The sequence below is a fragment of the Heterodontus francisci genome, chromosome 5 (assembly GCF_036365525.1).
Source record: "Heterodontus francisci isolate sHetFra1 chromosome 5, sHetFra1.hap1, whole genome shotgun sequence".
Lineage (NCBI taxonomy): Eukaryota > Metazoa > Chordata > Chondrichthyes > Heterodontiformes > Heterodontidae > Heterodontus > Heterodontus francisci.
Window position 1 is genome coordinate 198,075,729 of NC_090375.1, and position 15,931 is coordinate 198,091,659.

Below are 15,931 nucleotides of genomic sequence, written 5' to 3' on the forward strand. Positions count from 1 at the left end.
AAAGAGGTTGCAGAGATAGGGAGGACTGTAGGGGTTGAAAGAGGTTGCAGAGATAGGGAGGACTGTAGGGGTTGAAAGAGGTTGCAGAGATAGGGAGGACTGTAGGGGTTGAAAGAGGTTGCAGAGATAGGGAGGACTGTAGGGGTTGAAAGCGGTTGCAGAGATAGGGAGGACTGTAGGGGTTGAAAGAGGTTGCAGTGATAGGGAGGACTGTAGGGGTTGAAAGAGGTTGCAGAGATAGGGAGGACTGTAGGGGTTGAAAGAGGTTGCAGAGATAGGGAGGACTGTAGGGGTTGAAAGAGGTTGCAGAGATAGGGAGGACTGTAGGGGTTGAAAGAGGTTGCAGAGATAGGGAGGACTGTAGGGGTTGAAAGAGGTTGCAGAGATAGGGAGGACTGTAGGGGTTGAAAGAGGTTGCAGAGATAGGGAGGACTGTAGGGGTTGAAAGAGGTTGCAGTGATAGGGAGGACTGTAGGGGTTGAAAGAGGTTGCAGTGATAGGGAGGACTGTAGGGGTTGAAAGAGGTTGCAGAGATAGGGAGGACTGTAGGGGTTGAAAGAGGTTGCAGTGATAGGGAGGACTGTAGGGGTTGAAAGAGGTTGCAGTGATAGGGAGGACTGTAGGGGTTGAAAGAGGTTGCAGTGATAGGGAGGACTGTAGGGGTTGAAAGAGGTTGCAGAGATAGGGAGGACTGTAGGGGTTGAAAGAGGTTGCAGTGATAGGCAGCCAACATACAGTACAGTAGTTTTTGAGTGAACACTAAGGTGGTAATATGTTGTGTTTCAAATCAGATAGTCTGCTGCTGGATTCCTGGTGTCACTGAATCATGAGGGCGTGGAAAGGATCTGCAGGCAGGGAGTCATGTGTTCATAAGAGAGGAGTTCGCTTAAAGGGACAGGACAGCCCTGAGAATCAGCAAATCAAATTTGTTTTAAGCTTCAGCCCAAGGTGAGGGAGAGGTGTCAGTTACTGGGGTAATAGTCAGGCAAAAATTTCCCCAAAGTCTCTGGCCAGGGGTTTCCTGGTTGCCCAACTCATCCACTGAAACTTTTCCAGAAATGGAGTTAAAACTCATTTACACGTAAATAAAATTCTCACTGCACTCCCAGCAAAGATTCCACAGAATGGGAGCACCAAGGAGAGAATTCAGGCCTTTGCTTTCCAACAATTAAAAACCAATTGCTGTTTCCCCACCCTATTTCCCCCTTCCCACCCCCTTGACCCCCATGTTCTCTCCCACCAGTATCCCATTCCCTCCCCATGTCCCCTGCCCACCTGTACCCTATCACCCCTCGCAAACCCCGTTATCCTCCACCCTATGTCCCCCCCATAACCCCCTCCCTGTGACCCTCCCCTGTGTTCTTTCCCGTATCCCCCTCCCTTCCCCATATCCCACTCGCTCCCTGTAATCCCTCCCTGTGTCCCCCTCGTGCCTCCATACCCCCTTCCCTCCCCATGACCCCTTCCTCCCCTAACCTCCTTCCTGTGTGCCCTCCCTCTGTGTCCTCCTGCTACCTGTAGTATGACAAGGCCAGGGTGAATGACACTTCAGTTCTCGTTTGTTAAGACGAGGAAAAGTTTACTCACTTTCAGCGCAAATTGGACAGCATCCATTCCTGTTAATGATTTTACCCTGTCGGATAAAACACAATTTGCTTGAGAAGAAGAAAACCTGTGGGTTTATTTACAAAGCAGCTCAGTCATACAGTACAGTTTAGATAAATCTCTGCTTAGCCTAGAGAATAAATCTGCTGGGTTAGACAACTGCGAAAGATAATATAAACTGGGGAAAGAATGAGTCCATTTAAGTGCTCGAACAGATTGCATGTCTTAAACCGTTGGAGGAGGTTAGTGATGGGAAATTAAATTCACGAACAGATCAATGAGTCGTATGAATGATATGAGAGCAGGAACAGCTTACTGATTGATAAGCTTAAGTTATTGCCCCAGACACGATAGCAACATGTTCCCTTATCAGAAAAGTATCTTGGGTCAGATTCCCAAAAGTTAGTTCAGTTGGTATGTCACAGTCTCAGTTATTTTCAGCAGAAAGCTGAATTCAAAATGTGATTGTGGAATGGGAGCTAGCAGAATAAGTGTGGCACAGTGGCACAGTGGTTAGCACTGCAGCCTCACAGCTCTAGGGACCTGGGTTCAATTCTGGGTACTGCCTGTGCAGAGTCTGCAAGTTCTCCCTGTGTCTGTGTGGGTTTTTGCTGTGTGCTCCAGTTTCCTCCCACATCCAAAGACTTACAGGTGATAGGTAAATTGGCCATTGCAAATTGCTCCTAATGGAGGGAGGTGATAGGGAACATGGAATTACTGTAGGGTTAGTATAAATGGGTGGTTGTTGGTCAGCACAGACTCAGTGGGCTGAAGGGCCTGTTTCAGTGCTGTATCTCTAAATAAATAAGTGTGTCGGGGCAGTGGAAAGCAACAGGATGATGTTTTATTGTGTAATATTAGCATTTAATGCTCTTAGAACACTTTGGTTATTGCTTCTATTAAATTAAGTGACTTCCATTAAATATAAAATTAAATATTAAATTTCACTCCACCAGAATTAAACTTCAGCTCAAATTGTCAACCACAATTTACATTTCAGCAGCTTTCAAGATTTTCTCCTTGTCATTTTGCCTGCCCTCAGCTCCCCAGCTGTGGCTCCAATGGGTAGCACACTTGCCTGTGAGTAAGAAGGTTGTGGATTCAAGTCCCACTACAGAGGTCTGAATACAAGCATACAAGCTGATGCTTCCAGTGCTAGCCTTTCAGCTGCGATGTTAAACTGAGGCCTTACCTGCCCTCTCAGGTGAATGCAAAAGATCCCATGGCACTATTTTGAAGAAGAGCAGGGGAGCTCTCCTTGTGTGCTGGCCAATATTCATCCATCACCCAACATCATGAAAACAGATTATCTGGTTATTTATTTCATTGCTGTGCACAAATTGGCTGCCGTGTTCCCTACATTACAACAGTGACCATGCTTCAAAAGCATTCATTGGCTATAAAGTGCTTTGGGATGTCCCAAGCTTGTGAAAGGTGCTATGAAATGCAAATCTTCTCCTTCCTTCCTGCCAGATGTTTTATTGGGGTACTGGTATGGGATCAGCTGACTCATTTGGCCACTGACCATAATTGCGTGTTGGCAATGAGCGTTGTTGGACTATTAGATCACAGCGAGGCAGAGTCATGCTCAATGCTTGTTCGATGTGTCTCCAGGAGAGGGTCACTGGATGGAGATCAGGAACTCAGCCTTATTGTCCCTCCCTATGTGCTGAGACAGGCTGTAGCTCTACTGTCCCTGGGCCAGGATGTGATCAGCTACTGTAGTACACAGCAGCGATATCCTTCCCCTCTAAGACCAAGGCCATTATTGTGTCTGTCGCTGCTGCCATTTTCTGTTCCCCATCCATTCCCAGATTTAACAGTTTTTGCTCACTTTGCAAAATTAGTACAAGAACCAATTTCTAAAGGGGCATTTTTTTTCTTCATTAAAATTGAGTTTTATAAAATGACTACAGTCCAGGTTTGTGAGTTAGCTGGACGCAGACCTGGAGATAGTATGGGGGCTGTAACTGCACTCACAGCTACTGAGAGGAGAAGAATGCAGAGATTCTCCTGCTGATTACATGTTGGGCTAAATGGTCTGTTTTTGTGCTGTAAATTCCAGGGGAGGGGGAATATCATAAAATCATCGAATGGTTACAGCACAGAAGAAGGCTATTTGGCCCAACGTGTCCGTACTAGCTCTCTGCAAGAGCAACTCACTTAGTCCCACTCTCCTGCCTTTTCTCCATAGCCCTGAATTTTTTTTCTCTTCAGATAATTATTCAGTTCTCTTCTGAAGGTCTCAATTGAATCTGCCTCCACCACACTCTCAGGCAGTGCAGTCCAGATCCTAAACACTTGCTGCGTAAAAACATTATTCCTTAAGTTGCTGTTGTTTCTTTTGCCAATCACCTTAAATCAGTGTCCTCTGTAGTTTCCTTCCGTCAATGGGAACAGTTTCTCCCTATCTACTCTATCCAGATCCCTCATGATTTTGAACACCTTTATCAAATCTCCTCTTAATCTTCTCTTCTCCGAGGAGAACAGTCCCAGCTTCTCCAGTCTATCCATGTAACTGCAGTCCTTCACCCCTGGAACCACTCTTCCAAATTTTATTCTCAACCCTCTCTAATGCCTTCACATCCTTCTGAAAGTGTGGTGCCTAGAACTGGACACAATACTCCAGTTGAGGCTGAACCAGTGTTTTATACAGGTTTATCATAACTTCCTTGTTCTTGTACTCTATGTCCCTATTCATAAAACCCAGGATTCCATATGCTTTATTAACCACTTTCTAAAAACCTTCAATGATTTGTGCACATACACCCCCAGGTCCCTCTGTTCCTGCACCCCCTTTCGAATTGTACCCTTTATTTTATATTGCCTCTCCTCATTATTCCTACCAAAATGAATCACTTCACACCTTTCTGCATTAAATTGCATCTGCCACTTGTCTGCCCATTCCACCAGCCTGTCTATGTCCTTTTTTTCTACACTATCCTTCGCACAGTTCACAGCACTTCCAAGTTTTGTATCAGCTGCAAATTCTGAAATTGTACACCCTGTACGCCCAAGTCTAGGTCATTGATACATATCAAGAAAAGCAGGGGTCCCAATAGGGGACCCTTTTTGGTGGAAGAAAAAGGTTTGTGACTGACCTGCCCATCACCTGTGTTCTAAACCCTTATATTCAGCTAAGAAGAACTAGCTGTACGTGCTGGAGGCAATACTTGCATGGGTCCATGTGGAACAAGCTCCCAACCTGGTGAAGCTGTGACGGAGCTCGGACACCGACCCATATCACTGCACCTACCCAGAGGCTGATGGAATGACCTGTACCTTCCAGTCATGGTTCAGACACAGGCTCGGCTGCAGTAGATTCACTCACCACAGGACAGCTCTTGACAGGGGAGCATTCCTTCCTGCGACATTCTGTCACTCCCTTCTTACAGGTACAGAGTGAGCAGTTAATGGACGACCACATTTCTCCATCCTAAGGAGAGTTCAGAAAAGATGCGTTTTTATCGAGATACTCCCTCTTCATTTGTACTTTTACAATGAAGATCATCACCAACTCGCTCCTATTCTGGGAATTACCTACACAGCATCAGTTTAGGACATTTTCGAACCCTCAGACACTCTCCATCACGTGGTAGAGAAGAGCGGGAATCTCCCTGAGCCACTGACCATTACTCCTGTACCTGCCGGAGAGTCAGGATCAGGATCATGGTCAAGGCAAGGTTATCTTATTTAAGTATCTTTGGCACACACCTGGTGCCAACTTGCAGAGAGGAAGATGAACAATGTGGCACCATTGGGAGAGAGGAATTAGGAGCCAGTCTCGCCAGTTTACCCTTGGGAGCTGCACTAACTTATTTGTTCTTGCTGTCAAGTCTTCTGGGATGTCCAGAACAGGACTCAGGTCAAAACCCAGGTCATGACCCAGGCCTGAGCACCCCAATGGGTCCAGCTTCTGTCACTCCCTGGGCCTGGAAACAACTAGTATCCAGACCACTGGGTGCTCAAGAGCCACCAGACCAACGTCACTGATCCTCTACTCAATCCTAATGCCCAGATTTCTTACAGGCAGGTTCCAGCGGGAAGGGCACTCGGAGTGGGATATTGGGCCCATTCGATTGTCCACCATAGCCAGGTCTCAGCCACAAACCCATTACCCCACACTGTTGCCCGAGGAACAGGCTCAAGGGACCGAATAGCCTCTTACTCCTTATGTTCCTGAATAAAAGCTTGTTAAACAGATCAGGGAACAGCAACCTTGGCACTAATTACGTCACATTAATTAATTGCCACTGTCGGTCAGGACCAAGCACTCTGACCTGCCCTGTCCATCATGGTACAAACCCTGTAAATCCTGTGGCCAACCCGGCAAACTTTGAGGTCATCAGCTGAGATATAAGAGAGACATTCTTCACAGCACTGTGATCTCCCCCAACACGTCCCAGGCAATGAGCAGCGCTTCCTGCAAATCACAGTAGAATCCTGCGATTGAAAGGAAATCTCTTTAAACAAATAAATCCCCTCAGGATCGAGGTTCACTGGGTTATCTTGTTACAGGGAACAGTAAGGTTACAGATCACCTTGTTATATATTAAAGAAAAACATCAGTTCTTCATCAACTTTCTTCTTTTAGAAAGAGGAGTTAATGTTACATCCATATTTTCAATTAAATGAATATTTTTCGTCAGTATTTACAGTAGAGAAAGAAAATGTTGTCGAGGAGATTACTGAGATACAGCCGAATAGGCTAGATGGGATTGAGATTCACAAGGAGGAGGTTAGCAATTTTGGAAAGAGTGAAAATAGATAAGTCCCCTGGGCCAGATGGGATTTATCCTAGGATGCTCTGGGAAGCCAGGGAGGAGATTGCAGAGCCGTTGTTGTTGATCTTTATGTCGTCATTGTCGACAGGAGTAGTGCCGGAAGACTGGAGGATAGCAAATGTTGTCCCCTTGTTCAAGAAGGGGAGTAGAGACAGCCCTGGTAATTATAGACCTGTGAGCCTTACTTCGGTTGTGGGTAAAATGTTGGAAAAGGTTATAAGAGTCAGGATTTATAATCATCTTGAAAAGAATAAGTTCATTAGCGATAGCACGGTTTTGTGAAAGGTAGGTCGTGCCTCACAAACCTTATTGAGTTTTTCGAGAAGGTGACCAAACAGGTGGATGAGGGTAAAGCCGTGGATGTGGTGTATATGGATTTCAGTAAGGCGTTTGATAAGGTTCCCCACGGTAGGCTATTGCAGAAAATACGGAAGTATGGGGTTGAAGGTGATTTAGAGCTTTGGATCAGAAATTGGCTAGCTGAAAGAAGACAGAGGGTGGTGGTTGATGGCAAATGTTCATCCTGGAGTTTAGTTACTAGTGGTGTACCGCAAGGTTCTGTTTTGGGGCCACTGCTGTTTGTCATTTTTATAAATGACCTGGAGGAGGGTGTAGAAGGGTGGGTTAGTAAATTTGCAGATGACACTAAGGTCGGTGGAGTTGTGGATAGTGTCGAAGGGTGTTGTAGGGTACAGAGGGACATAGATAGGCTGCAGAGCTGGGCTGAGAGATGGCAAATGGAGTTTAATGCGGAGAAGTGTGAGGTGATTCACTTTGGAAGGAGTAACAGCAATGCAGAGTACTGGGCTAATGGGAAGATTCTTGGTAGTGTAGATGAGCAGAGAGATCATGGTGTCCAGGTACATAAATCCCTGAAAGTTGCTACCCAGGTTAATAGGGCTGTTAAGAAGGCATATGGTGTGTTAGCTTTTATTAGTAGGGGGATCGAGTTTAGGAGCCACGAGGTCATGATGCAGCTGTACAAAACTCTGGTGAGGCCGCACCTGGAGTATTGCGTGCAGTTCTGGTCACCGCATTATAGGAAGGATGTGGAGGCTTTGGAAAGGGTGCAGAGGAGATTTACTAGGATGTTGCCTGGTATGGAGGGAAGGTCTTACGAGGAAAGGCTGAGGGACTTGGGGTTGTTTTCGTTGGAGAAGGAGGAGGAGAGGTGACTTAATAGAGACATATAAGATAATCAGAGGGTTAGATAGGGTGGATAGTGAGAGTCTTTTTCCTCGGATGGTGATGGCAAACACGAGGGGACATAGCTTTAAGTTGAGGGGTGATAGATATAGGACAGATGTCAGAGGTAGTTTCTTTACGCAGTGAGTAGTAGGGGCGTGGAACGCCCTGCCTGCAACAGTAGTAGACTCGCCAACTTTAAGGGCATTTAAGTGGTCATTGGATAGACATATGGATGTAAATGGAATAGTGTAGGTCAGATGGTTTCACAGGTCGGCGCAACATCGAGGGCCGAAGGGCCTGGACTGCGCTGTAATGTTCTAATTCTAATTCTAAAATAGCAACTGTTGACCAGTCTACGTTTGTTGAATCTGAGACAGATATTCGAGGGCAGCGATGGATGTGAAATTTCTCAATGCTTCAAACAATCTTTAATTACAAAAAACGAAGGAAGTGTTTTTATATCAGCTGCTCAATGAGCAGAGACTGAGTGGAAATGAGCCGACTCCCAGAGTCCCTCTCCCTGACCCGACTCCCGGAGTCCATCTCCCTGACCCGACTCCCGGAGTCCATCTCCCTGACCCGACTCCCGGAGTCCCTTTCCCTGACCCGACTCCCGGAGTCCATCTCCCTGACCCGACTCCCGGAGTCCCTCTCCCTGACCCGACTCCCGGAGTCCCTCTCCCTGACCCGACTCCCGGAGTCCAGCTCCCTGACCCGACTCTCGGAGTCCCTCTCCCTGACCCGACTCCCGGAGTCCCTCTCCCTGACCCGACTCCCGGAGTCCCTCTCCCTGACCCGACTCCCGGAGTCCATCTCCCTGACCCGACTCTCGTAGTCCCTCTCCCTGACCCGACTCCCGGAGTCCATCTCCCTGACCCGACTCCCGGAGTCCATCTCCCTGACCCGACTCCCGGAGTCCATCTCCCTGACCCGACTCCCGGAGTCCCTCTCCCTGACCCGACTCCCGGAGTCCATCTCCCTGACCCGACTCCCGGAGTCCCTCTCCCTGACCCGACTCCCGGAGTCCCTCTCCCTGACACGACTCCCGGAGTCCCTCTCCCTGACCCGACTCCCGGGGTCCATCTCCCTGACCCGACTCTCGGAGTCCCTCTCCCTGACCCGACTCCCGGAGTCCCTCTCCCTGACCCGACTCCCGGAGTCCCTCTCCCTGACCCGACTCTCGTAGTCCCTCTCCCTGACCCGACTCCCGGAGTCCATCTCCCTGACCCGACTCCCGGAGTCCATCTCCCTGACCCGACTCCCGGAGTCCATCTCCCTGACCCGACTCCCGGAGTCCATCTCCCTGACCCGACTCTCGGAGTCCCTCTCCCTGACCCGACTCCCGGAGTCCATCTCCCTGACCCGACTCCCGGAGTCCATCTCCCTGACCCGACTCTCGGAGTCCCTCTCCCTGACCCGACTCCCGGAGTCCCTCTCCCTGACCCGACTCCCGGAGTCCATCTCCCTGACCCGACTCCCGGAGTCCATCTCCCTGACCGGACTCCCGAAGTCCATCTCCCTGACCCGACTCCCGAAGTCCATCTGCCTGATCCGACTCCCGAGGTCCCTCTCCCTGACCCGACTCTCGGAGTCCATCTCCCTGACCCGACTCCCGGAGTCCCTCTCCCTGATCCGACGCCCGAGGTCCCTCTCCCTGACCCGACTCGGAGCCCATCTCCCTGACCCGACTCCCTAAGTCCATCTCCCTGACCCGACTCTCAGAGTCTCTCTCCCTGACCCGACTCCTGGAGTCCATCTCCTTGACCCGACTACCGGAGTCCCTCTCCCTGACCCGACTCTCGGAGTCCCTCTCCCTGACCCGACTCCCGGAGTCCATCTCCCTGACCCGACTCCCGGAGTCCCTCGCCCACACCCGACTCCCGAAGTCCATCTCCCTGACCCGACTCTCGGAGTCCATCTCCCTGACCCGACTCTCGGAGTCCCTCTCCCTGACCCGACTCTCGGAGTCTCTCTCCCTGACCCGACTCCCGCAGTCCATCTCCCTGACCCGACTCTCGGAGTCTCTCTCCCTGACCCGACTCTCGGAGTCCCTCTCCCTGACCCGACTCCCGAAGTCCATCTCCCTGACCCGACTCCCGCAGTCCATCTCCCTGACCCGACTCTCGGAGTCTCTCTCCCTGACCCGACTCTCGGAGTCCCTCTCACTGACCCGACTCTCGGAGTCTCTCTCCCTGACCCGACTCCCGAAGTCCATCTCACTGACCCGTCTCTCGGAGTCTCTCTCCCTGACCCGACTCTCGGAGTCCATCTCCCTGACCCAACTCCCTAAGTCCATCTCCCTGACCCGACTCTCAGAGTCTCTCTCCCTGGCCCGACTCCTGGAGTCCATCTCCCTGACCCGACTCCCGGAGTCCCTCGCCCAGACCCGACTCCCGCAGTCCATCTCCCTGACCCGACTCTCGGAGTCTCTCTCCCTGACCCGACTCTCGGAGTCCCTCTCCGACCCGACTCCCGGAGTCCATCTCCCTGACCCGACTCCCGGAGTCCCTCTCCCTGACCCGACTCCCGGAGTCCCTCTCCCTGACCCGACTCTCGGAGTCTCTCTCCCTGACCCGACTCTCGGGGTCCATCTCCCTGACCCGACTCCCGAAGTCCATCTCCCTGACCCGACTCTCGGAGTCTCTCTCCCTGACCCGACTGTCGAAGTCCATCTCCCTGACCCGACTCCCGAAGTCCATCTCCCTGACCCGACTCTCGGAGTCTCTTTCCCTGACCCGACTCTCGGAGTCTCTCTCCCTGACCCGACTCTCGGAGTCCCTCTCACTGACCCGACTCTCGGAGTCTCTCTCCCTGACCCGACTCCCGAAGTCCATCTCCCTGACCCGACTCCCGGAGTCTCTCTCCCTGACCCGACTCCCGAAGTCCATCTCCCTGACCCGAATCCCGCAGTCCATCTCATTGACCCGACTCCCGAAGTCCATCTCCCTGACACGACTCTCGGAGTCTCTCTCCCTGACCCGAATCCCGCAGTCCATCTCATTGACCCGACTCCCGGAGTCCCTCTCCCTGACCAGACTCCCAGAACCCTATCCCTGACCAGACTCCCCGAGTCTCTCTCCCTGACCCGACTCCCGAAGTCCATCTCATTGACCCGAGTCCCGGAATCCCTCTCCCTGACCCGACTCCCGCAGTCCATCTCATTGACCCGACTCCTGGAGTCCCTCTCCCTGACCCGACTCCCGAAGTCTCTCTCCCTGACCCGACTCCCGAAGTCCATCTCCCTGACACGACTCTCGGAGTCTCTCTCGTGGACCCGACTATCGCAGTCCATCTCATTGACCCGACTCTCGGAGTACCTCTCCCTGACCCGACTCCCGCAGTCCTTCTCATTGACCCGACTCCCGAAGTCCATCTCATTGACCCGACTCCCGGAGTCCCTCTCCCTGACCAGACTCCCAGAACCCTATCCCTGACCAGACTCCCCGAGTCTCTCTCCCTGACTCGACTCCCGGTATCTCTCTCCCTGACCAGAGTCCCGGAGTCCATCTCACTGACCAGACTCCCGGAATCCCTCTCCCTGACCCGACTCCCGGAATCCCTCTCCCTGACCAGACTCCCGGAACCCTATCCCTGACGCGACTCCCGGAGTCCGTCTCCCTGACCCGACTCCCGGAGACACCCTCCCTGACCCGACTCCCGGAGTCCCTCTCCCTGAACCGACTCCCGGAGTCCCTCTCCCTGACCCGACTCCGGATTCCATCTCCCTGACCAAACTCCCGAAGCCTCTCTCCCTTTCCCGACTCCCGGAGTCTCTCTCCCTGACCCGACTCTCGGAGTCCCTCTCCCTGACCCGACTCCCGCAGTCCATCTCCCTGACCCGACTCTCGGAGTCCCTCTCCCTGACCCGACTCTCGGAGTCTCTCTCCCTGACCCGACTCCCGAAGTCCATCTCCCTGATCCGACTCTCGGAGTCTCTCTCCCTGACCCGACTCCCGAAGTCCATCTCCCTGACCCGACTCCCGAAGTCCATCTCCCTGACCCGACTCCCGGAGTCCATCTCCCTGACCCAACTCCCGGAGTCCCTCGCCCAGACCCGACTCCCGAAGTCCATCTCCCTGACCCGACTCTCGGAGTCCATCTCCCTGACCCGACTCTCGGAGTCCCTCTCCCTGACCCGACTCTCAGAGTCTCTCTCCCTGACCCGACTCCCGCAGTCCATCTCCCTGACCCGACTCTCGGAGTCCCTCTCCCTGACCCGACTCTCGGAGTCTCTCTCCCTGACCCGACTCCCGAAGTCCATCTCCCTGACCCGACTCTCGGAGTCTCTCTCCCTGACCCGACTCCCGCAGTCCATCTCCCTGACCCGACTCTCGGAGTCTCTCTCCCTGACCCGACTCCCGAAGTCCATCTCCCTGACCCGACTCCCGAAGTCCATCTCCCTGACCCGACTCCCGCAGTCCATCTCCCTGACCCGACTCTCGGAGTCTCTCTCCCTGACCCGACTCTCGGAGTCCCTCTCACTGACCCGACTCTCGGAGTCTCTCTCCCTGACCCGACTCCCGAAGTCCATCTCACTGACCCGTCTCTCGGAGTCTCTCTCCCTGACCCGACTCTCGGAGTCCATCTCCCTGACCCAACTCCCTAAGTCCATCTCCCTGACCCGACTCTCAGAGTCTCTCTCCCTGGCCCGACTCCTGGAGTCCATCTCCCTGACCCGACTCCCGGAGTCCCTCGCCCAGACCCGACTCCCGCAGTCCATCTCCCTGACCCGACTCTCGGAGTCTCTCTCCCTGACCCGACTCTCGGAGTCCCTCTCCGACCCGACTCCCGGAGTCCATCTCCCTGACCCGACTCCCGGAGTCCCTCTCCCTGACCCGACTCCCGGAGTCCCTCTCCCTGACCCGACTCTCGGAGTCTCTCTCCCTGACCCGACTCTCGCAGTCCATCTCCCTGACCCGACTCCCGAAGTCCATCTCCCTGACCCGACTCTCGGAGTCTCTCTCCCTGACCCGACTCCCGAAGTCCATCTCCCTGACCCGACTCCCGAAGTCCATCTCCCTGACCCGACTCTCGGAGTCTCTCTCCCTGACCCGACTCTCGGAGTCTCTCTCCCTGACCCGACTCCCGAAGTCCCTCTCCCTGACCCGACTCCCGCAGTCCATCTCCCTGACCCGACTCTCGGAGTCCCTCTCACTGACCCGACTCTCGGAGTCCCTCTCACTGACCCGACTCTCGGAGTCTCTCTCCCTGACCCGACTCCCGAAGTCCATCTCCCTGGCCCGAATCCCGCAGTCCATCTCCCTGACCAGACTCCCAGAACCCTATCCCTGACCAGACTCCCCGAGTCTCTCTCCCTGACCCGACTCCCGAAGTCCATCTCATTGACCCGAGTCCCGGAATCCCTCTCCCTGACCCGACTTCCGCAGTCCATCTCATTGACCCGACTCCTGGAGTCCCTCTCCCTGACCCGACTCCCGAAGTCTCTCTCCCTGACCCGACTCCCGGAGTCCCTCTCCCTGACCCGACTCCCGAAGTCCATCTCCCTGACACGACTCTCGGAGTCTCTCTCCCTGACCCGACTCTCGCAGTCCATCTCATTGACCCGACTCTCGGAGTACCTCTCCTTGACCCGACTCCCGCAGTCCTTCTCATTGACCCGACTCCCGCAGTCCTTCTCATTGACCCGACTCCCGAAGTCCATCTCATTGACCCGACTCTCGCAGTCCCTCTCCCTGACCCGACTCCCGCAGTCCATCTCATTGACCCGACTCCCGGAGTCCCTCTCCCTGACCAGACTCCCAGAACCCTATCCCTGACCAGACTCCCCGAGTCTCTCTCCCTGACTCGACTCCCGGTATCTCTCTCCCTGACCAGAGTCCCGGAGTCCATCTCACTGACCAGACTCCCGGAATCCCTCTCCCTGACCCGACTCCCGGAATCCCTCTCCCTGACCAGACTCCCGGAACCCTATCCCTGACGCGACTCCCGGAGTCCGTCTCCCTGACCCGACTCCCAGAGTCCCTCTCCCTGACCCGACTCCCGGAGTCCCTCTCCCTGACCAGACTCCCGGAGTCCATCTCCCTGACCAGACTCCCGGAGACCCTCTCCCTGAACCGACTCCCGGAGTCCCTCTCCCTGACCCGACTCCGGATTCCATCTCCCTGACCAAACTCCCGAAGCCTCTCTCCCTTTCCCGACTCCCGGAGTCTCTCTCCCTGACCCGACTCCCGGAGTCTCTCTCCCTGACCCGACTCCCGGAATCCCTCTCCCTGACCCGACTCTCAGAGTCTCTCTCCCTGACTCGACACCCGGAGTCTCTCTCCTTGACCCGACTCACGGAATCCCTCTCCCTAACCAGACTCCCTCTCCGTGACCCGACTCCCGGAGTATCTCTCCCTGACCAAACTCCCGGAGTCCATCTCCCTGACCCGACTCCCGAAGCCTCACTCCCTTTCCCGACTCCCGGAGTCTCTCTACCTGACCCGCATCCCAGAGTCTCTCTCCGTGACTCGACACCCGGAGTCTCTCTCCCTGACCAGACTCCCGGAGTCTCTCTCCCTGACCCAACTCTCGCAGTCCATCTCCCTGACTAGACACCCGGAATCCCTGTCCCTGACCCGACTCCCGGAATCCACCTCTCTGACCCGACTCCCGGAGTCTCTCTCCCTGACCCGACACCCGGAATCCCTCTCCCTGACCCGACTCCCGGAGTCCATCTCCCTGACCAGACACCCGGAATCCCTGTCCCTGACCCGACTCCCGGAATCCACCTCTCTGACCCGACTCCCGGAGTCTCTCTCCCTGACCCGACACCCGGAATCCCTCTCCCTGACCCGACTCCCGGAGTCCATCTCCCTGACCAGACTCCCGGAATCCCTCTCCCTGACCCGACTCCCGGAATCCCTCTCCCTGACCCGACTCTCGGAGTCCATCTCCCTGACCAGACTCCCGGAGTCTTTCTCCCTGACCAGACTCCCGAAGCCTCTCTCCCTTTCCCGACTCCCGGAGTCTCTCTCACTGACCCGACTCCCGAAGTCTCTCTCCCTTTTCCGACTCCCAGAGTCTCTCTCCCTGACCCAACACCTCGAGAATCGCTCCTTTTCCCAACTCCCAGAGTCTCTCTCCCTGATCCGACTCCCAGAGTCTCTCTCCCTGATCCGACTCCCAGTGTCTCTCTCCCTTTCCCAACTCCTGGAGTCTCCCTGATCCAATTCCTGATCTCTCTCTCCTTGATCTGACTCGACCGACAATCCCAATGTCCCCCAATCCCAATATTCACTGACCCCAGGAGCCACAAACACTTGTGTTTTACAGCGGATTCACTATCCAGTCTGTCGAAGCTATAAAGTCAGTGTCTGGCAATGAGCTGTAGAAACATACCTCACAGACACACATGGTGCAGTTACCATACTGGAACATGGTCCCATGTTCATAGACTTCACTGTGAAACAAGCAGCTCCCTGCTGTCAAGTCAAACACTCGGCGCTGACCTGCAAACACAGTAAGAGAGCAGAAGATTCCAGAAATATGGATGGACATTACGTTGCATTTTCCAAATCCAGGGAGCACTGAACCAACCATCTAAAGACAGTCATTACACAGAATTACATCGAAATTACAGCACCAACAGGCCCTTTGGCCCCACAGCTTCGTGCTGGTGTTTCTGCTGCACAGGAACTGCCTCCCACCCCCTCTTCATCTCACTCTATGAATATATCCTTCTGTTTCTTTCTCCCTCATGTGTTTATCCAGCTTCCCCTTAAATGTATCGATACTATTCACCTCAACCACTCCCTGTGTTAGTGAGTTCCACATTCTCACCATTCTCTGGGTAAAGAGGGTTCTCCTGAATTCCCTACTGGATTTATCAGTGACTGTCTTATATTTATGGCCCCCAGTTCTGGTCTCTCCCAAAAGTGAAAACATCTTCTCTAAATTTACCCTATCAAACCCTTTCATAATGTTAAAGACCTTGATCAGGTCACCTCCCAGCCTTCTGTTTTTTGAGAGAATAAAGCCCCAGCTTTTCCTGATGGTTTTGGTTAATGGTTTCTCATTCTGCTAATCAATGTTCAAAATTAACCAATTAAAATGACCTTAACATTCACCATGATGTACTGAGAGTTATTGGATTATACAGGGGGCTGGTTCAGTCAATCGAAATAAATCGTCCCCTTTAACTCGAGCAAAATTCTTACTGTGGTGCGGGGAAATGGAATCCACTCACCCAAACATCTGGGGCAGCATTTTCCAGGTGGCACTTGACTGAGGTGCTGAGGGCAGGAGAGAATGGGACACAGTTCCCGGAGACAGTGCAGCGTGCCGGCCTGTACACAATCAGATCATAACCGTCAACTGTTTCATCCAGTTAATGCCAGACATTAATAGTGAGC

At 53.4% G+C, this 15,931-nt stretch overlaps 1 protein-coding gene across 1 annotated transcript in view; it reads right to left on the reverse strand.

Annotated features, from left to right (window-relative positions):
* Nucleotides 1–15,931, reverse strand: part of bmper (BMP binding endothelial regulator) — a 113,828-nt gene that overhangs the window by 44,363 nt on the left and 53,534 nt on the right. The window contains exons 7-11 of the mRNA XM_068032598.1: nucleotides 15,766–15,865; nucleotides 14,919–15,028; nucleotides 5,911–6,048; nucleotides 4,937–5,041; nucleotides 1,588–1,633 (exon numbers count right to left, since the gene is read on the reverse strand). Coding sequence (XP_067888699.1) covers nucleotides 1,588–1,633; nucleotides 4,937–5,041; nucleotides 5,911–6,048; nucleotides 14,919–15,028; nucleotides 15,766–15,865 — 499 coding nt within the window. The remainder of the gene's footprint in view (nucleotides 1–1,587; nucleotides 1,634–4,936; nucleotides 5,042–5,910; nucleotides 6,049–14,918; nucleotides 15,029–15,765; nucleotides 15,866–15,931) is intronic.